The 27763-nt window shown below is 40.2% G+C and overlaps 1 protein-coding gene across 1 annotated transcript in view; it reads right to left on the reverse strand.

Annotated features, from left to right (window-relative positions):
* Positions 1–220: 220 nt before the first annotated feature.
* fbxl16 (F-box and leucine-rich repeat protein 16) overlaps positions 221–27763 on the reverse strand; it is a 117517-nt gene continuing 89974 nt past the window's right edge. The window contains exons 3-8 of the mRNA XM_076751843.1: positions 26187–26901; positions 20912–21154; positions 20119–20384; positions 8403–8487; positions 7380–7443; positions 221–4363 (exon numbers count right to left, since the gene is read on the reverse strand). Of these exons, the coding sequence (XP_076607958.1) occupies positions 4215–4363; positions 7380–7443; positions 8403–8487; positions 20119–20384; positions 20912–21154; positions 26187–26894 (1515 nt within the window). The 5' untranslated portion in view covers positions 26895–26901 and the 3' untranslated portion in view covers positions 221–4214. The remainder of the gene's footprint in view (positions 4364–7379; positions 7444–8402; positions 8488–20118; positions 20385–20911; positions 21155–26186; positions 26902–27763) is intronic.

The following is a 27763-nucleotide window of genomic DNA, read 5'->3' on the forward strand; positions in this document are numbered from 1 at the left end:
GGTTACCACAAGTCCAAACCACTTGGAGATCACATCTGACTCTAGAGGTTGTTGTAAAAAGACATGTTGGTGTGATATTGGCATAATGTTTTTTCAAATGGTCTAGAACATCTCCAGGTACCAAAGCACAAAAATCGATGATCTTCAGTCAAAGTAAGTTCAGTATAGGCACAGGCAGGCTAAACAAAATGAAACCAAAAGAACACACAGATTCTGCCAATTTTACATTATCAGTAAAATGTCAGTATTTATTTTACTGCTTACTTAAAGTTGTGCTGTACAAGGGTTGTAACAAAATTATGACAGATGTAGACCAAAGACTGTAGACAGTAAAAGAAGTGATAGGAATTATTTTCCTTAGAAAATATACATTGGAAAGGTTTGTTGTTAGTTGTTTGCAGCTGAGAAATGCATGACTGTGCATGTCAGAGTTCATGATATGTAAACTTACATTTGAATCCTTTAGAAGCTCATTAAAAGCAAAAATAGTGAAAGAGCAAAAACATTTATGTTGATCAACAATCAAATTGTAACTCATGGGTTGAGAGCGCAGTTTATGTAAAACACATATGGAAATGTATGTTTTTAAGGGGACAGAGTTGGACTGGGATTAATTATCCACTTCAGTCAGTTCATTATTGACAACTCTGCAATACCGGTATTTAAAATGAGGTTGTATAATGAAAGCAATTTCACTCAGTTATTATGAACAAAATAATTAATTCAAATAAATAATTGTGGTCACATAAAGGTAGTTTGGTGGATCATGCTGAAAACTTGTTTTACGGTTTTGGGTTGCTTTTTTCTTTTCAGTAGTTTTGTCAATAATAAGCTTCTGCAGAATCCTTATCTTCCGTATCAGATCTTGCTCATTCATTTCAAATCATTTTAGTAGACAGTGTAAACATTGCTTAGCTGTGACAGATGTCAATCTCAGATTTCAAATGCATTTACAGTATGTATGTCATACTCTGTATTTCCACATTTAGGACAATCACAGTAAATATAACTTCTCACCATTGTTTATCCCCTTATGCTTCATTATGGACCCAAGAGCAATACAAAGTTGATAGACATTTGCACAGAGGGAAATATACTCTTGTGCATTATTAAGATTTAAAAACTTTAAGTCAGTCTTAATGATGTTAATGGTCACTGGTGTCAAAAAGAGTGTATGTTAAATGTGTAATAGGTAGATTATTTCACTTGGGGGTTTGAATCGTCAGAAAATAAAATAAATAAATAAATAAACATAAGACAACATAAGATAATTCAGGACCAAATTTCAAGCAAGTTTCATAAAACAAAGTCCTCTGAAAAATGTCTCTTCAATAAATACATCATGTAAGACACCAATCTCAATAAATAAATAAATAAATAAATAAATACACTTATGTACAATGAAGAAATTCAGAACAACCTCTAAAATTAGCCTTCTTGAAACACAAAATGCAGACCAATTAAAAACATGCATGGTCTGCCATGTCCATACAGTGCACATCCAGTCCATTTCAGTGTAGTCCTTGGTCAGCTTATGCACTGCTGCAAATGCATTTGGCACAACCTAATACAGGCTGACACTGATCAACCCCTTCAGTTGGCAATCAGCACATCTGAGGACATAAAAGAGGCAAAAAGCACCACAGTATCTCACTGTTGGGCTCGTTCATTTCCTTTCAATATCAGATGATTGCATGAAAGAAACACAACCACTGGCTTTGAAGTTATTTGTTTATCCATTGTGACAACAGTAACTTATTTCCATGTTCAATAAAGACTTTTCTTTATGGGAAAATGTACTATTTTTCCTTCTTACCCCTAGTCAGACACACTTTCAAATGCCTTTTTGTATTCATGTAGTGGTGCAAACTTAAATTGAATGCAAAGCTTAGCCTAGCTTAGCTCAGTTTATGGATGTGTATGGGAATCTAAGGTGTACCTGTGCCTGTGTACCCCCAACAACAGACTCATCTATTCAAATGGCTGTTTAGATTAGAGGTGGTATACTGCATTAGTCCTCATGTCTTTAACATTGGAAACTGCTGTTTCACTGAAGTGTTTATGTACATCAGCGCTTGCTTTTAAACCCTGACATGCTGGTGTCCTTCCCACTCAACCTACAAAAGGAGAATAAACACGTCTTAAAGGCTACTGCAAAATGCTCCACTATATTGTGAAAATATTCATCAAGACAAATATTGTTTCATCAACCATATCCCATCTGTCAAGTCAACAAATAAAATGTGAACTGGTTAAAAACCAACAAAAGCATTCTCCTAAACAATGGGAGCTTCTTTGGCTTATTTTATTATTTTGCTCACATTTTATGTGCCTCCACAGCCTGGTTTGCCTTTAAAAGGCAATTTGTGGTTTTAAGTCTGTGATATTAGGATCACTATAATGTAAATGAAATTGTAATGTGTCACTTACATTCAAGCATTTAGTGCAGTTAGTTCAGCCATTGATTGCAGGGCTGAGGATTGAGACAAACTGTTACATGATCCCATTAACATCAATTATTTGAGCTAGACCAGGATTAATATGATTTATAAACATAAAAAGGCCATTTATAAGTTTCTCTGACTCTCGCTATAGGGAAAATTAGTCAAATTTCCACAAACTAAACTGTCTTTTAAAAACTGCCCTATCACAAAGGCCCTGAGCTCCTGTTCATTTCAGACCCTGGCCTGTAGTGGACACTGTATTAATTGCTCTAACACTAAATACTGAAATCCCCTAGTCTCACTTTTTACCTTTGAGGTAACCTCACCTTAGTCAAGGGGGTCACACAATGCAGTGTTTCTATTAGCATTTAAAAGATGGAAAGAGGAGGAAGAAGATTTTAACTCCAAAACCAAATGTCCCCCAAATTTGGACAGAACTAACTCATCGACAGAAAGATTGCCTGCAAAACTGCCTCTGCTATTATTATTAAAGTTCTTTGTTAGTTTGAGTCCAGAAATGTCAAGTCCTCACTGTCAGTTTAAGCCCCACAGCTACCTCATTGTCTATTCATGATGCTATGTGATTATTCATTTGAGAGAAAATCCCCATCAGAAACTCTCAAGGATTAAAGTCAAATACTTTCTGCACAGTCTGCTTTCATTTGACTGACTTGTTCATGTTGCACTGCCTCAGTGATACATTTCCTCAGTGATACATTTCCCTTTTAAAACACAACATTCACAGTTTACAACAGCTTATCCTCCAGATGTGTAAATTAAATCATCAAAAAATGAAGAAGAAAAGGGGAAAAATGGCAAACAATGATCCAATCAACTCCCAACACTGCAAACTGTTGTTTTTCAAAATTTTAAGACAGAGAAAGGGAAAAAGGTTGTGGTATCCTAAAAAGATGGGAACCTGTGAGTCCATGACACACACTTCACAAACAGAGGAAGGGAGAAAAATAGCAAGATAGAGAAGTTCCATCCCTGTCATTTACTTCCCGAACTGCATCTATAATTCTCTCTGATTCCATTTTCTCCAGCTGGCATATGTTGTCTCTAAACAAGAGAAAACTTAACTTTTGATATCTTCTGAGAAAAAGAATAACAGAAGTTATATTACACATGATGGAAATAGAAACATCAGTACTCATGGTCTTGGGGACTTACATGTGTTTCACTTACTATATGCATATGCATTATGTGTGTGAGTGCGTTTACAGTGTATGAGCACATGTATGAGTTCCATCATATCAGCTCAAACACAAAAGCCTTCATTTCCCTTTTCCTAATTCCTCTACATTGAATCCGGATCTGAGCATGTCACTCCCTTCAGAATCCATTAAGCTAAAAAAAAAAAACAAAACAAAAAAAAAAACCAAAGTCTTTAGAGAAGCTCTCATCTGTAAACAAAAGCCTTTAGTTGATTCTGAAAAAGAAACCTGCTGTCAGACAAGACGTCACACCAAGCTCTTCACCCCAGTATCGTCTTAAAAGAAACTCAAACACCATCCCATCATCCTCTGGGTCTGGCATCTACCATCATCTGCCTTCCCGCCTCTCTGTCCACCTGTGGGTCAGTCTACTCAAATGGGGTACAGAGGAAGACGGGCGGGTTAGAGGGGCAGGTTAGGGGAGCAGGATATGAGTAATGGTGTTGTACAGGAGGAGCAGTTCAGTCTCCTGGCTCGCATTTGTTAAAAGAGTGAGGAAGAGTAAGGAGGAGGAAAGTAGAAGTAGGGCAATCAGTTGGTTGGTTCAGTGGTCTTACTCGATCACCATGCAGTGGGGCAGGTGCTGGGAGTAGTATTTGAAGAGCTCAGCAGTGGCTCCGGGGCAGTTGGTGAGCTCCAGCTCCTCCAGTTCCTGTAGCTGGATGAGGCCTGACAGACCAGTGGTGGTCAACAGGGGGCAACCTGAGGGGACATAGCAGGCAGGATAATATTCAGCTGTGGGCTAAGTCATAGATAAGAAGGGTACTAATCCAGCTAAAATTATACAAAAGCGAATCTGCTACAAGTAACAACTTACGGTATTAATCCTTTTATTACTTTACCATTATTTTCTCCATTAATCAATTCATATTTGGTCAAAAAAAGATCAGTGAATTGTGAAAATACCCATCACAATTTTCTAAAGCCCAACATTGTCATATGTCCTATTTTGTTACATCAACAACCAAAACCTAAAGATATTTAATTTACTATCACATATGACAAACAAAGCAGAAAATCAACTTTGCTTGACAGATGACTTTGACAATTAATTGATTTTCAAAATAGTTGCAGATTATATTTTTGACGATTTTCTTATTTATCAATAGATTTTCAGCTCTATCCTGTTTCTTACCTTGTGAGGCAGCTGGATTCACGAGATCACAAGATCACACAAGGTCACCCATGAACACATGAACCGAGCATCCATTTTGCCAAGCTTCAAGTTATGTGTTTGTGGCCAAACCACAGTGGTGTAGACCAACCAGCATCCTATGAGGAACTACTGGCATTAACGGGCTGGCATTGTTTTCATTTTAAATGAAGTTTAATAACTAGGCTTGGGAACAAAGACCATGGGCCCGTTTCACAAAGGAGGTTCAACAAACTCCGAGTCTAATCCTGAACCTTGAGTTGATCTAGCCTGAGATAGGAAACTCCGAGTTTCCGGTTTCAGAACAGGTGATTTGAGTTAGTTCAGTCAACTCAGAGTAGGTTAACTCAGGGTTAAGCGCGTGCACCACGACTATAAAAAGCCAACATCAATGGAGCCCCGATTCGACGAGTCACCATGGCGACGGGGAAGAGGAGGGCTGCGTTTTTTACCCCACTGGAACTCGAACTCTTAATGCGCTCATACGACGAATTTGAGCATGTTTTTAGAAAAAAGTGTAACACCGCTGCAGCTGCAAAAGAGAGGGAGGCGGCGTGGGGGAACATTGCTGCTCGGGTCAATGCGTAAGTTTAAATGTAGTCCTTTGCAATCACAATAATATTACAGGGGAAAACTGCTTGAATGGTAGCTCATTAATTTATTTCATGTAGGTGCAATCCCGCGGGGGAGAAGTGCACTTGGTAGCAGCTCAAGATGAAACATAAAAACATTGTTCAAACAGGTAAGACACGGCATAATTTAATGGGGGGTACCTCATTTTGATCATGTGTTACATTATAAAGTAAATATTAAGTGGCTGTTTGACTGTGCAGTTGTTTTATCACCAACATAATGCTGCGCAAAGAAACGCAGCGCAACACACAATATCTGCTGGGATGTGAGAGCATGACTCCGGCTGGTAATGTTGCAAATGTAAAGACGGATTAGGTTATGTATGTAGATGATGGACTGTGATGTGAAACGGTACCGTTCAAAAACATAATTGTCTGGAAATGCCAGAACATCTATGCGCGGTCTGATAACCATCTCCCGACGAATATTTAATTCCCTGCGCAGTAATGCTGCACCTTCATCCACGGGATCGTTGTCAAAAGGACATGCCATGTTAGTGAAAAAAAGTGCCTACTGACTGATTTTTTTAAATAACAGACGGCAGAACTATGTTATCCCAAAACTCGCCTGCTGACGAATGAATGAGGAAATCAAATACCGTGTGCGGAGAGGGCGGAGACAGAGAGAAACTCGAGGTTCATTGAGAAAAACCTGGTCCCGACCAGGTTAGGTTCATAGAGTCTGTTACTATGGTAACTGAACGAGAGCTTAAGTTACCCCTCTCTGTGAAACAGGCTAGAGTTACCCCTCTTTCTCTGGTTTGAGTTACCTCCCTTTGTGAAACGGAAAACTCAGAGTTTCCTTCATTTCAGGCTTAACAAACTCGGAGTTTTCACTAAACCTGCTTTGTGAAACGGGCCCCATGCCTCAAACATATCCCATTTCCGCACAAAAATGTTGAAGCTCACCTGATTCATTCCTTTCACCTTTGGCTCATTCTCCCCTTTTTCTTTTCTTTTTGCTCTTTTCCCAGCTGGCTTCAGCAAGAGTTATGCTACAACAACATGTGGCTCGTTGATAAGATTGGTTGAAGTTGACCCATGATAGACAGATGGTTCAACTAATCACCAAGCAAGTATATTTTTTGACAGCCCTTTTTACACAGTTTCCAAGGACGGTTTCCCTATTTGCTAAAAAAGAGGCTTACGAGTATATTGAAAAATGTATGATTCATTTACCAGGTTCCAATCACAATCTGATAAAAAGATGATGAGATATCTTCAGTGCAAAGTTGACAAGTTTTAAGTGCGGTTTTTCGTTATACATGCCCTGTATTTCTAAACCAGTGGTGTAGATACTAGATGGCACTATAGGGCTCCAGAACGGGTCACACCACTGAGCAACATGCTCTTTGATGCAGTGTTACAGGTAGTTGCAATTGGTTGAATTGCATATCCACCAGCCACAATGATACAAGATTTGATGAATAAAAGAAATAATAATAATAATAAAAACAAGTGGACTTGTGTGTTTTATAAGTACTTATTGACTAAATTCATAAAACTTAGTTAATTAGTAGTTCGTAGTAGTATTAGTATTTACAAAGATACCGTTTTCTGTAAAGCGGTATCTTTGTTGTTGAGGTCCTTGATAGCTTGTCATGAGAGGTCTGAATATATTGAAGAACTATGAGTTCAGTAGATGAATTTGAGGACACATCAGTAATTGAAATACCAAATTAAACTAACATACACAATTTACATATCATATGAGTTTAGATTCTGTTTACCATATACTTATTCTTGGTATTTTACTTACTTTTACATTTTACATTTTTTAAAGATTAATGTTTTTTATATTTAAAGCATGTGTGTCTGTGTGGATAAAATACAGACACACACACACACACACACACACACACACACACACACACACACACATACATATACATATATTACTTTCTCAGGGCAAAGATATAGTGATAATTCATACCTGCAAGAGACAATAGCCGAAGACTCCTCATTCCAAACAAATGCTGCAGTCCAAAATCTTGCACCTTCAATCATACACACATACACACACACAGTATTCCAATTAAAGACCACTATATCATTGTCACTGTGTGACTAACAAGTAAAAGGGCAAGTGTTTTCTTGTAATCATGATCTTTAATTGTCCAATGAATCCAACGAACGTGTGCAGGTTTTAAAATCAAGCGGCAGACTGTCTCATAGTGTCTCATAATGAATATCAAGGCTGCATTAAGTGTTTTCAGTGTGATCTTATTGTTGCGAGATAATGCAGTTAAGACTTTTCTGGGCTTAAACTGAGTTATCACTTAACAATTTTGTTGTTATTTGGCTGTCTGTCTGTTTCCCTGTCTGTCTAGCTGGGTGTGTCCTGGCACTCAGCTGGCCCACATCAGCCTGATTACGGTGGGGTATTTTACGGAAAACTCTTGGCTCTACCTGTTGCCAGATTGTCCTGATTCCTTCCTGGATTCCTAGTTCATTCCAGGTGTGAGTATTGAAAGCATTTCACCAGTTCCTCTGTTGTGTGCTCTGGTTTTTGTAAGTTAAGCATTGGATTTTTTTATGGACTGCCACTTATATGTGCTTTTTGTTTCAGTGCCTACCTGCCTCGTCAGCATTTGTGTTTCGCCTCATCCCACTCTATGGTGCTCCTTTTGTTTATAGTTTTCCACTCAGAGTGTGATTTGGGTTTAGTTTCTCCACTCCTAAACAGATGTTTTTTCAGTATTCCAAAACTTTTCAGTCTTTTTTTGCACCTCTCCCAACTTGTTTGAAATATATTGCTGGTATCAGATACTGTTCATGTACACTGCCAAGTTGTTTTTCCTTGGCTGGAATCTTGCTTGGTACATGACAAATAGTGTAACACCTGCTCATCTAAAATGCATTTTGAAAATCCAATGTGGGATTTTAAAAATTGGTGAACTCATCTTATGCTTTATTACATCTTTGAGTGCATGCATGTGAGTGAATTTTTTGTTACCTGACAGCACCAGCGCAGATAGAGGCTCCTTAATGATGACATGGTGGACAAGTAGCCCAAACCAGTGTCTGTGATCCGCACACACCTGAAAGTAGACACAATACACAAAAATACACCTGAGTAAATCATGATTTTTCTTTATTGACTAGTGTGATGAGACGCTGGTGGAAATAAAGCATTCACACAGTCACTCTTTTAATACTTCCATTTATGTATTGTAATTTCCTTTTGCATAGTTGCTAACATATATGACAATGTCAATGTTTATTGTCTACTGTATACCTATACACCTTGCATGAGTCACATGCAAACATCTAAACAGCCAATGCGGCAACCCAATGGATAAAAGCATTCTGATATGGTCAAGAAGTTCAGCTGTTGTTCAGACCAAACATCTATGTTCAGACCAAATTATGTGATTCAAGTGATCTACATGTATGTGATAGATTAATTGTTGATTCTCTGAAGGTTATAGAAATTGGTGAGAAAAACATTCATTGAGTAGATTGGGAAGTCAGAGGGAAATGGCCAGAATGGACAGGAGGATAAAAATAACTCAACTAACCACCAGTTATAGCAGTGGTATGCAGAAGAGCCTCTCTGTATGTACAGACTTCAGCCACTGCATTGGATGGGCTACACCAAATGATAGGGTAAGAATGTTTTCACTGATCCATTGCGGTCATCTGATGTTGATGGTGTGGGAAATATTTCCACTCAGACTGAGCATGGTTCAGATGTTATCCTGTACAGAAAGTCAAGCTCTACTGTCACAAGAACCTTAAACTGAAAAAAAAGTTAGCAAAACAATTGTGTGTAGCTCTCTATGGTGCTTTTGTAGAAGGTAGTGAGGATGGGCCGGGGCAGGTGGGCTCTCCGCATCCTGCGCAGAAAGTGCAGGTGTTGCTATACCCTTTTGACCAGTGATGCGGTAATCGCAGACCAGGTGAGGTCGTCTGTGATGTGCACCTCCAGGAACTTGTTGCTGCTGACCACCTCCACAGCTGTGTTGTTGAGGAGAAGTGGAGCGTGACTGGGCTGGTTCATCCTGAAGTTGACAATGATCTCTTTGGTTTTATCCACGTTCAGGATCAGGTTATTGTCTTTGCACCAGCCCACCGGCTGCTCACCTCCTCTCTGTAGGCCAGGTTGTTGTCATCCCTGATGATGCCAACCACTGTTGTGTCATCTGCAAACTTCACAAAGTGATTGGTGGCAGCCCTGGGGGCGCAGTCGTGAGTCATCAGTCTGAACAGCAGAGGACTCAGGACACAGCCCTGAGGGGAGCCTGAGCTGAAGGTAATGACACGGGAGGTGTTCTGTCCGACCTGCACTGAGGTCTTTCAATGAGGAAGTCAAGCAGCCAGCAGCACAGGGGGTTGCTGAAGCCTTGGGGTCCCAGTTTTTCTACCAGATGCTTTGGAATCCTGGTATTGAACACTGAACTGAAGTCCAGGAACATCATCCGCACATGAGTGTTTTTCTGCTTCAGGTGTGCAAGACTCAGGTGTAGAGCGGAGGAGATGGCGTCCTCAGTGGAGCGGTTAGGCCGGAAGGCAAACTGGAAGGGGTCGAACGTGGGAGGGAGTCTGGAGATGATATACTCCTTTACCAGCCTCTCAAAGCACTTATCATAATGGGAGTGAGTGCGACAGGCCGGAAGTCGTTGAGTGATATGGTCTGAGATTCCACTGGCACTGGGATGATGGTGGCAGACATGAAGCATGATGGGACTTTGGCTTGATACAATGAGGTGTTAAAAATATCTGTTAGAATGTGAGCCAGCTGATCTGCACATTCTCTGAGCACCCATCTAGGTATATTCCGTGAGTTGACTCCCCTCAGAGACCTTCATACATCAGCTGTGTTGAGACAGAGTGTCTCTTCATCCAGCCAGGGAACAGCTTTCTTCGCAGGAGTGCCTCCCGAAGAAGATGTTGAGATTGTTGAGGAAGTCTGCATCATCATCACACGCAGGAGGGGCTATCTTGTAGTTTGCGATAGCCCGTATGCCTTGCCACATATTCCTGGTGTTGGTGGCGTCAGGGAAAAAAATCTTGGTTTTTTTTTGGCTGTGGGCACGCTTTGCTAGTCTGCTGGCATGGTTCAAGTTGGCTCTCGCTGTTCTCAGTGCCTCTGCATCTCCAGACTTGAAGGCTGAGTTCTGTGTCTTTAGCATTTTTCGTACATCCACAGTCATCCAGGGTTTCTGGTTGGCCCAGGTGATGATGTTTTTCATGGCGCTTATGTCATTCACACATTTGTTGATGTAGGCTGACACAGACATGGCATACTCATCTATATTGGTGTGATCTTTGTAAGAGGCAGCTTCCTTAAACATGTCATGCACAATCCACATGCCGGTGGTAATGTGGGAGAGCTGTCTTCGTGTTGGCCTGGTTAAAATCCCGAGCAGCAATGAAGAAGCCCTCAGTGTACAGCCAAATCTCAATGTCCGGTGAGCAATAGCTTGAGACGTACTTAGTGTTATTACACCAGCTGTTGTTGATGTAGATACACAAACCAACCCCCTGAGTGTGCAGCTCCTATCAGCACGGAATGTAGCTAGCCCCTCGATGCTAACAGCCTTGTCCAGAATTGATGAGTTTAGCCATGTCTCTGTCAGAATCATTGCGCAGCAGTTCCTCATCTCCTGTTTCGATGATAGTTCCAACAGCAGATGATCTATTTTGTTCTCCATGGAGCGAGCATTGGAGAGGAAGATGGATGGAAGCAGCGTTTTATAGCTTTATTATTATAAAGCTTTTAGCTTAGCTGTTAGCTCACCTAGGCATCCGCGCCTCTGCCTCTGGTCACACTGCCTCCACTTGGATCTCTGTCGGCCTGTGCTGCTAGGCGAGTCCACTGCACCGTAGGCCCCTGGGGCTTGCCGGCGAAGCGCTCTGAGGCTATGTAAACACTCCAGAGTGGTTGTATCTATGAAGCCGAAGTCACTGGATGATCGGAATTCCAACAAGAATTTTGCTCAGATTTCTGACTGTTTTTTCCATCTTAGGCAGCATATTTTGATCATAACTGTTGCGAGCCCGTGCAGCCACAGCCGAATGGGGCGCCGCCATCTTGAATGGATGGACGCAGAGGACGCAGTCATCTACCTGCTCCATCGATCTCTTTCCCATCTGGAGCATACTGGAAGCTCATGTTCTTCAACTTCTCCAGTGCTTTCAACATGATCCAACCATCACTGCTCAGGGGGAGGCTGGAAGGAGCTGGTGTAGACTGCCACCTGGTTGCATTGACCATTGAATACCTCACCAACAGACCACAATATGTGAGGCTTCGCGAGTGTATGTGCGATGTGGTAGTTTGCAGCACAAGGACTCCACAGGGGACACTGCTCTCCCTTTTCCTCTTCACCCTCTACACATCGGACTTCAGACACAACACTGACAGCAGCCACATCCAGATTTTCTCCGATGATACAGCCATTGTTGGACGCTTATCACAGGGGAATGAATTGGAATACAGGGAGGTTGTAACCAACTTTGTTGACTGGTGTGGACTGAACCACCTGCACATAAATGCCAGCAAGACGAAGAAGATGGTAATTGATTCCCAAACAAATGTACCACAGACCACACCAAACATGAACATCCAGGGATTGGACATTGAGATCGTGGGGGATTACAAATACCTAGGTGTTCACCTCAACAACAAACTGGACTGGACAAATAACACAGATGCCCTGTGCAGGAGGGACCAAAATCATCTGCACCTGCTAAGAAGACTGAGGTCCTTTAGAGTACATAGGACACTGTTAAAAACATTTTATGACTCTGTGGTGGCATCTGCAGTTTTCTACACAGTGGTCTGCTGGGGCTGATGGCTCTGAGAGGGACAGGAAAAGATTTAACAAACTGGCCAGGAGAACTGGCTCTGTCCTGGACTGCCCTCTGGACACCATCGAGGAGGTGGGTGAGAGGAGGATGTTTGTCATGCTGACATCAATCATGGATAACCAATCCCACCACCTGCATCAGACATTTGGGGGCTTAAGCAGCTCCTTCAGTAACAGACTGCTGCATGCAGTCTGTAAGAAAGACCGCTACAGCAGGTCCTTCATCCCAACATCTGTCAGACTGTTTGACTCTAGCATCATGTAACGTAGTACTGTGTTGATGCTGTCTATCTCAATTCTACATCATAAACCTGCTTTTGATTTGCATTACTGTTATCAGTGCTAATATATGCTCAAAGGCTAATATCTGCTCACATACATCCATTTCACCTGGTGCAGTTTCTAAGTTGTATATTTCTCTCAACTGTGCATTAACACTATTTATTATCCATATTGGCAACTGTATTTTTATAAACTGTATATATTGTGCATATACATAGACCTAGTATTTCTCAAGTGAAATAGTATTTTTTAAGGTGCAATAGTATTTTTCAAGTGCAATACAATACGTCATGTCAGTAGTTAGTTTTCTCATAATACGAACAACAATATTTTTTATGGCAGTAGGATTCTTTATACATATACATAGTTGTTTTTTTTCTATTCTGGTATACTTTTATATTTTTATTTTCACCTCTTTATGCCACTGTGCTTGCTTTGAGGAACTTGCTGGCTGTAACAACTAAATTTGCTTGGTGTGGGAACAATAAAGTCCTATCTAATCCTATTTAATATTACAGGAGGTGCAGAGTGCGGAGCAGCTAAAAATGGACTAATGCACTCTCTCCTCCTGGTTCTGGTTAATAGCAGAGCTACAGATTTTTGAATGATCTGAAGTCTGTCTGTGTTTTTTTTCGGGAGGCCAGTATGCTACAGTTATCAAGTCGGCTTGAAATAAAGGCATGAATTAGTTTTTCAGCATCTTTTTGGTTCAGAAATGGTTGTACTTTAGCTAGGTTTCTATGGTGAAAAAATGAAGTTTTAGTCACTTTGTTGATGTGAGACTTGAAACTAAAATCTGAGTCTAGGATGACACCAAGACTTGTAACCTCAGATTTAATCCAGGGAGTTAATTTCCCCAGATTATTAAATACCATTTCTATCTTTCTTTTTAGAGTCGACTAGTAGGATTTCAGTTTTGCAACCCCGAAACAGATGTCATGTTTCGCAGGCACATGATCTCAAGACTGACAAAACATGTCCTCCCTTTGATGTGTGTTTTAAACCAGTTTAACACAGTCAGAAAAACCAATTAACTGTTCAATTGATTGACGATTGATTAAGATATCATGGTCAATCGTATCAAATGCTGCACTTTTATTTTCATCTAAATTTCTACTGAGGTCGCTGATGATTTTATTAAGAGCAGTTTGTGCTGTTGTGTGTTCTAGAGCCAACTGTCAAACACCTGCTTTACCACTGCTCTGTATTCCTCCTCTTGCCCTTCTTTTATACACCCCACCACCAATGAGTCATCTGAGAACTTCTGTAGGTGGCGCAATGAGGAGTTGTACTGGAAGCCTGAGGTGTACAAAGTGAAGAGAAAAGGAGTGATGAATTTCACCTGTGGTGCTCCTACTTTCCACGGTCTCAGACAGAACTGTCTGTCAGGTAATCAGTAATCCAGGAGATCGTGGGTGTGTCAACTCCCATCACTCGCAGCTTCTCACCCAGGAGCAGCAGCTGGATGGTATTAAATACAGTGGAGAAATAAAAAAAAGTGATCCTCACAGTGCTGCTGTGTCAGGGGGCGGGGGAATGGAAGGCCATTCCTGGCTGTGAGCTAAACCTGTTGAAAAAGTGGTTTTGCTCATTGGCCCTCACAAGGCTGCCACTGCTGGTCTGTCTCTTGCCTTGAGCTCCATGATCTCCTTCATTCCTGCTCACACATCCTTCATTCTATTCTGCTGGAGTTTGCTGGAGTTTCTCTGCTCTGCCTCAGCTTCTCCCTCAGCTCATGCTGAACACTCCTCAGTTCTTTTTGTCCCCTGACCTGAAAGCTTGTTTCTTCCTATTTAGCAGACCTTTCAGGTCACTGGTGATCCAGGGCTCGTTGTTGGAAAAGCAGCATACAGTCCGGGTTGGCAGTATGGTCCGTTCACAGAATTTGAATCTGTGATCTGTGACATTCAGTCAGGCTGTTGATGTCCTCCCCATGTGGCTCACACAACACATTCCAGTCTGTTTTCTCAAAGCAGTCCAGCAGTGACTCATTAGCCTCCTGAGTCCACCTCCTCACTATTCGTGTGGACACAGGACAAGACGGACATACTGAGGTGCTAACAACACCAGACTGTGATCAGCTCTGCCAAGGGGGGAAGGGCTGTTGCACTCTATGCATCCTTTGCATTAGCATACAGTAGGTCTAGTGTGGTGTTGTCTCTGGTGGGACAGTTTATAAATTGATGGAATGTTGACAATGAGTTTTGTCCAAAGTATTGTGTTTAAAGTCTCCAGTAATGACGACAAACACATTAGGGTTGCTGCGTTTGTAGCTCCGCTACAGTGGAGTGGATGACGTTACGCGTTGTTTCCTCTCAGCCTTCCGAGGGATGTAAACAGTGATCACGATGGCAGACGTGAACTCCTGAGACAAATAATAAGGCCGCATCCCCAAAGCTAGCAGCTCAATGTCCGGGTTACAGAAACGTTCCTTGACAGTAACATGTTCGGTAACACCACTTCTCATTCACAACAGGGCAATCCCTCCTCCCTTCTTCTTACCGCTAAGAGCTGGAGCTACTGCAATAGGCAGTCATCTAACACAGCGCCATCTTGCACATTTTGCATGTCTGCAACCAGTGATGTTGAAGTTGTCAATAAACCTTATCCCATGATTGAGGCATCCCAATGTCAGCCATGTGTTTAAGGTGAGGAGTCTGCTGAAAGATTCCAAGGTTGGAATGGGGCCCGATATGAATACATGTTTTTGTTGATTGAATCAGTTTCTCCAGGAGCAGGCAAAAGTCATTTTCAGGTCATTTTTCAGGACTTCAGAGCCTGTTTTGCAGGATTCCAGGATAACTGGCAGCAGCTCTGTTAAATCTCTGACAGATGTGTCATTCATGGTGAGATTTTCAGTCTTTGCCATTCTTACATGCTTGTTTATGGAGTTTTCAATCAGAATGGTGTCTGGCTAATGAGGTGTGGGTTTACCTGTATTATTTCTGGCCCTTGGCTTGTCAGATGGGGAGTTAATAAGTAAGTAATATTTCTCCTGGCCTTGGGCCTCGCAGTCATCGCAGTCTGTTTCTTGGGTTTCGGACAGCCTTAGTGTAGTGTAATTACTTTCCCTGGCCTCAACATGGTTAGTATCATTACACTTTTCTTCAGAGTCAGGGGTTCGTACTTGTTTTGCAGTGATAGTTCAAGTGGTGGGGTGAGTGCTGGTGCCCTCGTATTTCATTTCTTGCTGGATTTGCCTTTGCGGCAGACAACATCAGAGCAAGTCCTGGCTGAAGTGAATGCTCTCGGTCTGTTGCCGGTGCTGTGCAAGTAAGAATCATCATTAGGTGAGGCTAAATTGGGAGCCTCAACAGCTGAACCAGTCGTGTTAGGACACATCCAGGGCAGTGTGTTGGCCAAATCTGTGCCAGGATGCTCCACAGCTGAAGTAATCCCATATAAAGTCTGTCAGTTTTCAGCAACATGTATAGATGCTGCTCTTTGATGCAGTGTTTCAGTCTTTTCAAGTTGTGCAATCCTTGCCATCAGTCCAGTCCATCACTCACAGTCTGTACAGCTCACTGATGTTACCATATTCTCTTTGTCCTGATAGCAGGTTTCTGGTCACAGAGACAGCAAAAAAGAACTAAAGAACTAAAACAAGGAGCAAGGCTCTCAGAGACATACCCCTCACTCAAGCAGGCTCTCTGGATTATCGGATTTTTCCAACATGTCCCACTGCAGGATTTATATTGATTCATTAATTGCATGAAGTTTTTTGTTTGCTTTTTGCCATACTGCCCAGCTCTAGATTAGTGTACGCTGATGGCCTCCGCAGTCACCATATTTACTGATTACGACAAGATAAGAAATTTAGTCGTTGCAGCCAGCAGGTTAACAGAAAGTAGGCACAGTGGGATAAGAGGTCAAAAAATAAAAACAAAAGTTTCCAGGATACAGAATAGAAAAAAAAAAACAACTTTGTATATGTGCGTTTTTACAGATTATAAAAGTAGTAAATGCCAAATAATCCTACTGCCATAGAGACGTACTGTTGCTAGCAGGGTTCTAAATTAACACCCGCCAACCCGCCAAATGCGGGTTAAAATTCATATTGGCGGGTGTAAATAAAAACTTACTAGCCAATTTGGCCGGTAATGCATTAGGCAATCATGTCAGTCAGAGTCGCTCTGCAGTTCTTGGTCATTTGTCCCCCGGACAGTCCGTCCTACATTTCCCATGAACACTGTCGTAATGCTACGTGATGACGTACAAGACGCCCATTGGCTGTGCGCAGGCACACTGCAGTCTGTAGTGCAACCGGCGCGAGAAACCACGGAAGAAGAAGAAGAATGAACGGCGGCGTATAAACTGTAAAAAAGGAGACTGAGCTAGCTAAAAGTAAAAAGTAAAGTTAAACTAAATGCTGCGGTGGTTGGGACAGACGTCTGGGGGCGAGAAGAGGAAGGAGGCAGGGGATGAGAATGTCGACAAAGCGTGCGAAACGAAGAAAAGAAAGTTTAACGCTAAATGGCTGACAGGTCGTGAATGGCTTGTGTCTGATCACGAAAATGCCGTCATGTTTTTTAAGGATTGCCGCCTGTACACGAAAGAAAAAAACAAGATGAATAATTTTGTGGTGGGGACTAATAATTTTAAAGTCGAGGCAGTAAAGGACCATGAGTGCCCGAAGTCATCAGGAGAGCCTAAGGAGTCTGCAATACTGACTGCTGCACTATTTGTGTTTTATAGTTGTACATACATAATTCAATTTATTACCAATGCAATTTTTTGCAAGTGTTTAAGTCATGGTTGTTACTTATATATATTTCTTATTAAAGAAGGAAAGTAGAAACACTTTAAGTTGAAAGGAAAAATACATTTTATTAGGAATGTAATGATACTAAATACTTACTGGAAAAATGTCTTTTATAAAATAATAAATGACAGCATTTTTTGTTTGTATAAATTAAATGTTTGCACTTTCTATGTATATTTTGTTTCATGTGTTGTACTTTCTGTGCATTTTTCATGCCAACAATGTAAATAAAATGATCAAATGTATTCAGTGGCACTCATAATCTCTTATTTTCACCGGGAAAAAATTTGGCTAGTGGAAATTCTGATTGGCTGGTAACTTTAGAAGGTCACCAGCCACATTGGCTGGTTATCAAAAAAGTTAATTTAGAACCCTAGCTGCTAGTATGAGAAAAACTACTGACATGACATGTATTGTTTTGCACTTGAGAAATACTATTGTACTTGAAAAAACAGTATTTCGCTTGAGAAAAACTGGGTTTATGTTTATGCACAATATATACAGTTTATAAAAATACAGTTGCCAAAATGGACAATAAATAGTGTTATTGCACAGTTGAGAAAACTGTGTTATTTGTCCAGTCCAGTTTGTTGTTGAGTTGGATTCGTAGGTATTTGTAATCCCCCACGATCTCAATGTCCAATCCCTTGTGTGAGTGTGTGGCGTCGCTCTCCTGGGGGCACTTCTCCAGCTTCCTCCTGCAGCTGTCCTTGCCTCTCGTTATCTCCCGTTTCAGCTCCCTCTGCACCCTCCTCAGCTCATCTTTGTCCCCTGATTGAAAGACCCTTGTCTTTTCGTTCAGTAGGGCTTTCAGTTCTGGGGACACCCAGGGTTTGTTGTTTGGGAAACACTGTACCTTCTTTGTAGGCACAGTGTTTTCCACACAAAGGTTAATGTAGTCCGTAATGCAAGTTGTTACTCTCCAATGTCCTCTCCATGTGGACTGCACAACACATCCCAGACAGTGGTGTAAAAACAGTCCCTCAGTGCCATGCTGGACTCCTCTGACTATCTTCTCACATGCCTGATGGTTGGTGGTTATTCTGTAACATATGTCTGTTTATTGTACGGGGTTTGGCCAAACCCAACACGATAAATGTGAACTTTTGTCTGAAAACTGTGCTCATTCTGGCTCAAGATCTGCTCAACAAAATCAGGTCAGCTGAATGAGTGACTGCCTTTAAGTCCTGTCTTAAAACATACATTGTCTTAAAAAATACATATTGGTAAGCCGTTGCTGAGTTTTATTTTTCTGTCAACTCTCTTTCAATTCCTAACCTATTCTAACCTTTTCCTGCACTGTTTTTTAAACCAAATAGGTGTTGTTTTTTTTCTTTGAAAAACTGGTGATTTTATGACTTGTCTGATCTATTTTGCTGCCTTTGTGTAGTACTTTGTAATAAAGATTCTGAAAGGTTTTCTATAAATAATTTATTATTATTATTATTATTATTATAGTCTAAAAGAGGACCTTTGGGATGCTGTTGGACAGGAAATTTCTGGCATTACTGCACAATGAATTCAGACAGTTCTGGGCAAATGGGGAGTCCTATCCAGAACTAGAGAAGTTTACCAAATAAGTGGACATAGCCTAATTAGCAATAAACATTGCACATATTAACCCATTCACACCCTGCAGGCTTGTTGCTAAAGAATGGTAAATGTCAAATGGGCTGTATTTGTATAGCACTCTTCTAGTCTGAAGACTACTCAAAGTACTATTACAACTCAAGTCTGCATTCAATCGTTCACGCACAAATTCATACGACAGCTAAGTCACGTGTTCATTACAAGCGTTATCCACTCACACACCTATGGCACAGCATCGCGGGCAGTTTTGGGGTTCAGTATCTTGCCCAAGGATACTTCGGCATGTGGACTGCCAAGGTCGGGGATCGAAGCATCAACCTTCTGATAGGTGGATGACTGCTCTACCTCCTGAGTCACAGCCAGCGTCTACTGTACATTTAGTTAGTCACTAAGTTAGTCACTTGAGTTTATCAAGAGTTATGCAAGCCATAATTAATTCTGGGCCACTCATGCAATTCTTCTGCTTTCACATATATATTTTTTCTCTCACTCATACCTATATAAACTCTACTTTCAAACACATACATAGACACTGTGCTGCCTTATTATTAGTTACATCTATAGAATCGAATGCAGTCCAATACAACAGTTCTACCACATCATCTCTCTTTACGAAACTCATAATGTTTTTGGTGACATTGTCGGAAATGTGTAAATTCAAGTATTCAAGTATCATTTAGATCACAGTTAAAGGTGGTGTGCTGGACTTTTCAATGAGAGGTGTATCTAATTTACATACATGGGGTAGTAATATTAGAAGTATTAACTATGACCTGAATGCTACAACATATTAATTAATTACATATACCTTCTTTATTACAGAGTCAACAAAGCATGAGCATTATGGGCATCATAAAAGACGACTTTAAGGTAGAAGAGTTGTATTTCATTACATTAGACTGTTCGTGTGTACTTCATAAAGAGGACACTAAGTGTATAAAATCATATTGAAATCATATTGAAACTTGAATGTATCTTGAGTGTAGAATGCCGAGAATAAGTAATGGCTTATTTGGCCACTCATTTAGGTGCACAATTACTATTTTCATCGAAAAAGTTTGTATTTTATTATTTACTATTTTATTTTAGTATTCTTTTAAAAAGAATTTTACTTCTGTTTGTGTCGACTTGAGTAAAGTCATGGAACTCTATGCTACTCTGCACATATCAGTTTCTATGTGCTTTTCAGAATAATGAAAGCACAGGATCACAAACACACTGACCTGTCCAGCACCAGTTCTTCCAGTTTATGCAGGTCACAGGCAATGTACTCTAGGGCCATGTCAGTGATCCGAGGGCACCAGGACAAGTCCAGGCTGCGGAGCTTACGCAGATTCTCAGCAACCAACTCCACACCATCATCAGTGATCTTGGAGCAGCCTGAGAGGCTGAGGGCAGTCAGGTTGGGAAGGCTGTGCACCATGTTGACCACGCCATGATTGGTGATCTCCCAGCAGGAGTGAAGTCGTAGAGTGTGGGTGGTGTAGCCCTGTGGGTGGAAGGTAATCTTGAAAAATTGAATATGCTTGTGACACTGTTTACAATCTAACCAGTCACTATAGCCATATGAATGAATGAAGAGGGTGGAGAGGGTGTCTAAATTGCTTTGCAGACAATGTCGTTCTCTTTCATTGCCAAACCAGCTACTTCATGGGTTTGTAAAATCTCAAAACATATGAGTTAAAAAATTTCCCTGGATACAGACTCAGTACCAAAATCAGAAAACTTCCACCCTCAGCATCTTCATTAAACTTGGCATATGAAAGTTTAAAAACATACTCTTGCATCAAACCGATTGATCATCACCAGATGGCCTTCCTAATAATACAGTTATTCTCTGTAACACTGTCACTATAAGTTGCCCTTATCACATTACACACATTTACTTTATTTATCATTGATCAGTCATTTATTCATTGCTAAGATACTAGAATATTTGAGATCCACAATGACAGTTAAGGTGAGTGAATGTAGATTGTAAAATACAAGCTCCTTTCTTTTGTTTTGACATCCTACCTGTTTGGCTGTGAAATAAGCCATGGCTGTGTCAGTGACATGGTAGGCCTGCAGACTCAACTCTGATAGGTTGGGCAGGAGCTGTGAGATAGCAGCAATGGCATCATCTGCCACATTGATGCAGTCACTGACACTGAGGGAAGTTAGCCGAGCATTCAGACTGGACCACAGGCCGGCCTCTGTAAAATCGTTGCAGCCTGACAGTTCAAGGTGCATCAGGCCTTGCATTTGCTCCAACATGACCTGCAACATAAAGGCCACCAGTCTAACTCACTGATGTAGCTGGTGAAATGTACAGAGAGATAAAGAGGAGATACACGATTGCTGACTAGAAAAACATTAGAAAAACACACACACACAGGCACACACAGGCACACACACACACACACACACACACACACACACACACACAGAGAAAACAGAAAAGCACCAGAATTCTGGCTTTGAGGACTACCCAAACTGAAGGAATAGATAGATTACACTTGCACAGTATTATTCTTTAACTACAGTTTTTACAGTGGTGTTTGATCAATTATCTATCTAATGAGTCATCATACCTGTGTGTCTTAACAATTTGTGGCCATTAGTGATAGTACAAGTACCAGTGAAATGGCATATGTCTATTGGGCCAGCTCTATAGGATGGGCTGTCCCTAAAGGTTGGCCCTTGCATTCTTAATTCCCAGTGAAATTAACTACCTTTGAGTTTCACTAAATGTCACATTGGGGGTAAAAATCTATAGACATATCAGCTACAGGCACTGTATAACTGAAAAGATCAAATGTGTTCGATATAAAACAAATAGGACATTGTGAAAAACATAATAAATACATGAACGTTATTATTATTATTATTATTATTATTATTATTATTATTATTATTATTATTATTATTATTATTAAATGTTATATACTCCCACTTCTTTCACAATAAAAAAGTTAATTGCAGCTTTTGTTAAGTTTATTTGTATTAATTTTACTTCTTTTTTTTTTTGGTAAATCCCTCCCTTTTCTGGTTAACTTTATTTGAAATAAAAACTCAGTGTTGAAATAAGGGTAGGTTAACATCAATCAAAGAATGTAAATATAACCCAGATTCCAAAAATTGTTACATTGTCTAAAATGTATATAAATACAGGAAGCAATGATGTGCAAATCCTTTTAGACCTATATTCAATTGAAAACTGTACAATTATGCCAATTATGTGCAAGTTACCAATGCCATGGGCACTAACACACCCCCAAACAATCACAGATGCTAGCTTTTGAACTTTGCATTGGCAACAATTTGGATGGTCCCTTTCCTCTTTAGCCCAGAGAAAATTAAGTCCATGATTTCTTAAAACAATTTGAAATGTGGACTCGTCAGACCACAGCACACTTTTCCACTATGTGGAAAACAAGAACAACATTGTAATAGATGAATCCAGAGAATCAGATGCTTCCTTGTGCCCCTTCTTCTTCCACTGAACTGAAGAAGGCATCTAAGCCTTTTCTTTTGTATAGTGTTTCCATTAACATGAAAGGATTGAAGGGAACCCTACACTACCAATTTTCCAACTACGTTTATTCTGCTTCCTGTGTTTCTATGGTCATGCATCTTCATTTCATCCCAAAGAATGCACAATTGTGACTTTCTACATGATATAAAGTTTTTATTTATAATAATATTACCAGCATCACAGTTCTCTTGATGAATCTGCCCTGGGCTAAATATTTACTGTAATACGAGACAAATCCCAGATGAGCTCTGGCCTCGGGAAATGGGCAGTATTTCTGGATGTTGTTGATATGTCCCTTTGCTTTGTAGAGTCTTAACAGCCATTTGTAGATGCAGCAACAAACAGCGGTTTTCCAAAGTGTTCCTCAACCATTGTGGCAATATCTTTATACAATCATGTCACTTTTTTATGCAGTGCCGCCTGAGGGATCGAAGATCACAGGCAATCATTTTTGGTATTCAGCCTTGCCCCGCGCATGCAGAAATTTCTCTGGATTCTCTGAATCTTTTGATTGCATTATGGATTGTAGACGGTGAAATTTCTAAATGCCTTGCAATTGTGTGTTGAGAAACATTTTTAAATTGTTGGACTAATTACCCATGCAGTTTTTCACAAAGTGATGAACCCCGCCCCATCCTTCCTTGTGAATGGCTGAGCATTTCATGTTTTCATATACCCAATCAGTCGAGGCAGATGGCCGCCCACCCAGAGCCTGGTTCTGTCTGAGGTTTCTGCCTGTTAAAAGAAAGTTCTTCCTCGCCACTGTCACCAAGTGCTTGCTCATGAGAGAATTGTGGGTCTCTGTAGATAAAAGAGCTTGGCCTGTACTAGTTCTATATGGAAAGCGTCCTGAGACAACTTCTGTTGTGATTTCGCACTTTACAAATTGAATTGAAGTGAATTGAATTGAATACTCAATGATGACACTATAACCCAATAAATGTATTACTGGCATCAAATTCAGAATGACTGTGTATTTACAAAAAACAATAAAGTTTGTCATTTTGAACATTCAATGTCTTTACTTCGCTTAAATACTAAAATATATATATATATATATATATTAGTAAATTATCATATTCTGATTTATTTATATTTTACACAGTGTTCCAACTTTTGGAATTGGGGTTGTAATTTGGAAATCATTAAAATAATGTTTCTATTGGAGAAGATACAGTGAGAGCAGAATCTTGAGTATGACATGACTCAGTGGTTACACCATCAGTGCCATCAATGTAAATTATGCTGAATTTAACACTTCTATTTGCTTTGCACCCCTCTCCCCTCAACAACTGCAATTCCTCCTGCAGACACCTATAAGTGTGAGCAGCTGTATACACATATAATTCATGACAATATAGTCAAATACAGTTGTAATAACACAAAATACTAATACATAGACATTTTAACTGCTGACAAATACTGTGTATTAGTAACTATTTAATTTAATGTCCTTACATCTTACATACATTACCTTAAAATGTAAATGAAAACACAGTGTAATCAATTGCAAATGGATTGTGTTTACCAAACTGTGGTAACTGTGTTTTACAAAGCCTTCCTGAACCCATTTGTCAGTATCCTTTGTAGAACTATGTGTTTCACAAAGTGGTGAACCTCACCCCAACCCTTGTTTGTGAACATCTGAGATGTTCAAGGATGCCCCTTTCATACCCAATCATGATATTATCACCTATTACCAATGACCTGCTTACATGTGGAGTGTTCCAAACAGGTGTTTTTGGAGCATTCGACAACTTTACCAGTCTTTTGTAGTCCCTGTCCCAACTTGTTGCTGGCATCAGATTCAGACAAAATATAGATATCTACAAAAATCAATGAAGCTGATGAGGTAAAACATTAAATAGAGTGTCTTTGCTATTTTCAATTGAGTATACATCAAAATTCAACACTGACCTATTTTGAACTTACGTAATGTAATTTAAGATATGTCACATACATAACAGTCCAATACTTACTTTAACCAAAACCATGATCTTTTCTTAAACCTAACCAATAGTTTGTTTTTTTTCTTTTGCCTAAAGCTAACCAAGTAGCTTTGGTGCCCAAACCTAAGCAAACAGTGATCATTTGACAACATTAATCATATGATGATGAGCGTCCAGTATGATGAAGGTGCAATACAATGAAGGTCCAGTACCACGACAGTGCGGTAGGCCTTCACTTGTCACTGGTATGCTTCAACAGTCATTTTGGGAGTCACTGACAATGGACCTTTTCAGTGGGTATTGGTATGAGGAAGTGTGTATGGTATCTTTGGACATAAAGCAACATAAATATCCCTTGTTTGTGTTATGGTATCAGAGTATGTTAAACATAAGTGTCAAAACATCTGAAAACACTAGGATTTTTCCTTCACTCCTATTTCTTTAATATCTGTTTTTATACTGTCATTTATCACACAACCAAGTTTGACTCATTCCGACCAAAGTAACAGTCACATTACTACTGTAGCTCTCACCTATTTGTCTCAATGGACAGACAAAGACTTGGCATCATGAAAAAAAAACAAAAAACAAAACTGTTATTACAAAAATAAAATTAAATTTGATGGAATTAAATAATAATTGGTTGCAATAAACTCACTAAAAGCAACATTAAGTATTATTTCATAATGCACATTTATATTAAACACTTTGGGTCTCCAAATTCTCAGAGCACATACACTTATTCTACAATATTGTGCTGTCAAGCTAAAACCTTTTTATTGGAATTCTCTATTTTAAGGTGCAATAAAATGGTAAAGCACAAATCAGCACCCACAAGAGGAAAGTCCACATGTAGCCAACAATTCCAGTTTTCTCCATAGCAACCATCCACTCATCCCAGAATAGCATCCGAGCCTAGCAGGTATGAACTGTCATCTGAGAAATACTCTGGAAGCATTATTATTCTGTTCTTCCTAGCAGTGGAATATGATAGCACTAGTGATGGCACTGACCTGGAGTACTGAAAATAATAGCCAGTATTCAATAATGAGTCTCAAATACGGCCACTAATAAGGGTAAAAAATTAATAAACACTGAGGAGGGGTGAAATTAACTGTACTTCAATGGCTCATAATTAGAGAGTCATGTAATACTCACCACTCTGGTCTCACTGGTCTCACTTTCTCTTTTAACTGTTTTCATTCCCTAATTACTTCTCATCACTTTTTTTTTTTTACCCAATTTGGTTCTAGTTAATGACGTTCAACACTTCCTGTATTTATGTAATGTCTATGTTATACTTCCTCTATTACATTTCACTGTGATTGTACCTTGTATGATTACATGTGACAAATAGAATTGATTGATGCAGTAGAAGTATCAGTGCAGGACATGAGTTCCAGAATAGTACCTTACCATTGAAAACAAAAAAGGCAAACTTGAAGCAAATGGAAATAATAAATGTATGAAAATAGCATATGTATTAACAAGAGAAACTCAGAACAGCAAAGTGACATATATATGTACTGTATGACATGTAAATGGATAGTGCTATGATAAAACAGATAATTCTGAATTTATCAGGACAACACATAAACATGTAGGAAGTGTTGAGGTTGTATCAACAATAAATTAAAACAGGAACAGATCAGAAGACTCCTTACTAAAATAAGGTCAACTGTAAGTAAAACGGAAAAAATACCAATATTTTCACAGCTCTTTCCATAAATAAACATAGCATATTGGTCTTGCAATGTGCCACTTCATCTTGAAGATTTGGGAAAATTCTCATCCAATAAATTCCAATAAACACATCCTGACTCACCTCCAAACCGGCATCTGTGATGGTGGACCTCTTGAGGCTGACTGAGCGAACACCTTTTTTGGACAGTGGGTAGTTGTCAATGAACTCACAAATGTCCAGGTCTGACACACCCACTAAGCAGAATGACTGGAAACCACGTAAGGCAAAGGCCTGCAGACTGACAAACTCCTTCTCCCCACTGGGCAACAGGGTATACAACTCCTTTGCATGCAGGATGGGTGTTACACCCTCCCAGAACTTGGGTTGGTACAGCACCTTGCGCCATGTCTTGCATACCTGCGCCAAGACACATTTTTCAGCTGTGGTGAAGTACCAGAGCAATCGGTTGAGTAGCTTCTCATCCAGCACAAGCTGGCGCTCAAGCAGCATGGGTTTGGGTAGAGTGAGAGGGGGAAGCTGACGAATGGATGGCTTCAAGCCCACCAGAGGCATTTCAGGCTCCAGGTCAGAGGCCAAAAGAGGGGCTGCTGATTTGGTCATTCCAGGGCCATCCAGGTGATGATGGTGGTGGTAAGGAAGAGATGATGGTGGAGGTGGCAGGATGGAGGGTACTGAGGAGGACTGGCACAGGCGGTTCTTGGCAGCAGGTGTCCCCTTGGTGATACTCGCACTGCCTAGACCGTTGGGCTGGCTGGGGGGCAGCTTGACCATGCCATTGCGAGTCACGCAGGGAGACTTCAGCTCACTAGGGGTTGACATATTCAACATTGGGAACCTGGTAAAGAGACAAAAGATCCATAGCGTGCTGTTAAATGCTGAAAACTTTGCAAAGACTAATTTATAAAGGCCCAGGGTGAGGATCATTTTATGCACATTTCCCCAAGCTTCAGTATTTTAGCATACACATGTTTTGTTTGGGATCTCTACTAGGACTTAAAAGAGCTTTGGAGGTTATAACAGTGCTGAGCTAAACAACATGTAGACCAATATTCCCCCATGAAATTGATTAGCAGAGCTGACAAGTGTTGAAAAGCACAACCCCCCTTCTCTGGATGTGTGTTTTGCACACGCGAAATATCCATACAGTACTGTGGTGGAACTGATGGAATTACTATGACAAAAACTGGTGATATCTTTAGGAGCTACTGATTTTATATACAAGTCCAGCAGGTGAATATCAAGCTTTTGACTAAGCAGACATTAACAGTAAAGAAATGTATTATGCTTCAAGAGTGTGGAAGTTTCTATAGCTGTTTGATATTTTTTCAAATTTGGATTTTTATTTATTTAAAACAGTTTGCAAATGGAATCCATTTCAAAGGAACAAGGTACAGACTTTTTATGGCCTATCAAGTGAGTAAATTATACAATTGTACCAGATCCATCATAACTGAGCAACTTCCATCCACTGTGAACTGAACTCTCAAAAGAAAACAAAGCATGTACGTGGACGTTCAATTAAGATTAGAAAATAATGATATAAAATTGCATATAGAATTTTATCTACATAACTCTCCACCTCTAACAAAGAAGATAAAAAACAGATGAGGTTAGCGCCGTGGTATAACCCCCAAACCCGCAAATTAAAGCAAACTTCACAAAAAATAGAGAGGAAATGGTGTTCCCCTAATTTGGAA

Source organism: Chaetodon auriga, chromosome 16 (assembly GCF_051107435.1).
Source record: "Chaetodon auriga isolate fChaAug3 chromosome 16, fChaAug3.hap1, whole genome shotgun sequence".
In the NCBI taxonomy this organism is placed as follows: Eukaryota; Metazoa; Chordata; class Actinopteri; order Chaetodontiformes; family Chaetodontidae; genus Chaetodon; species Chaetodon auriga.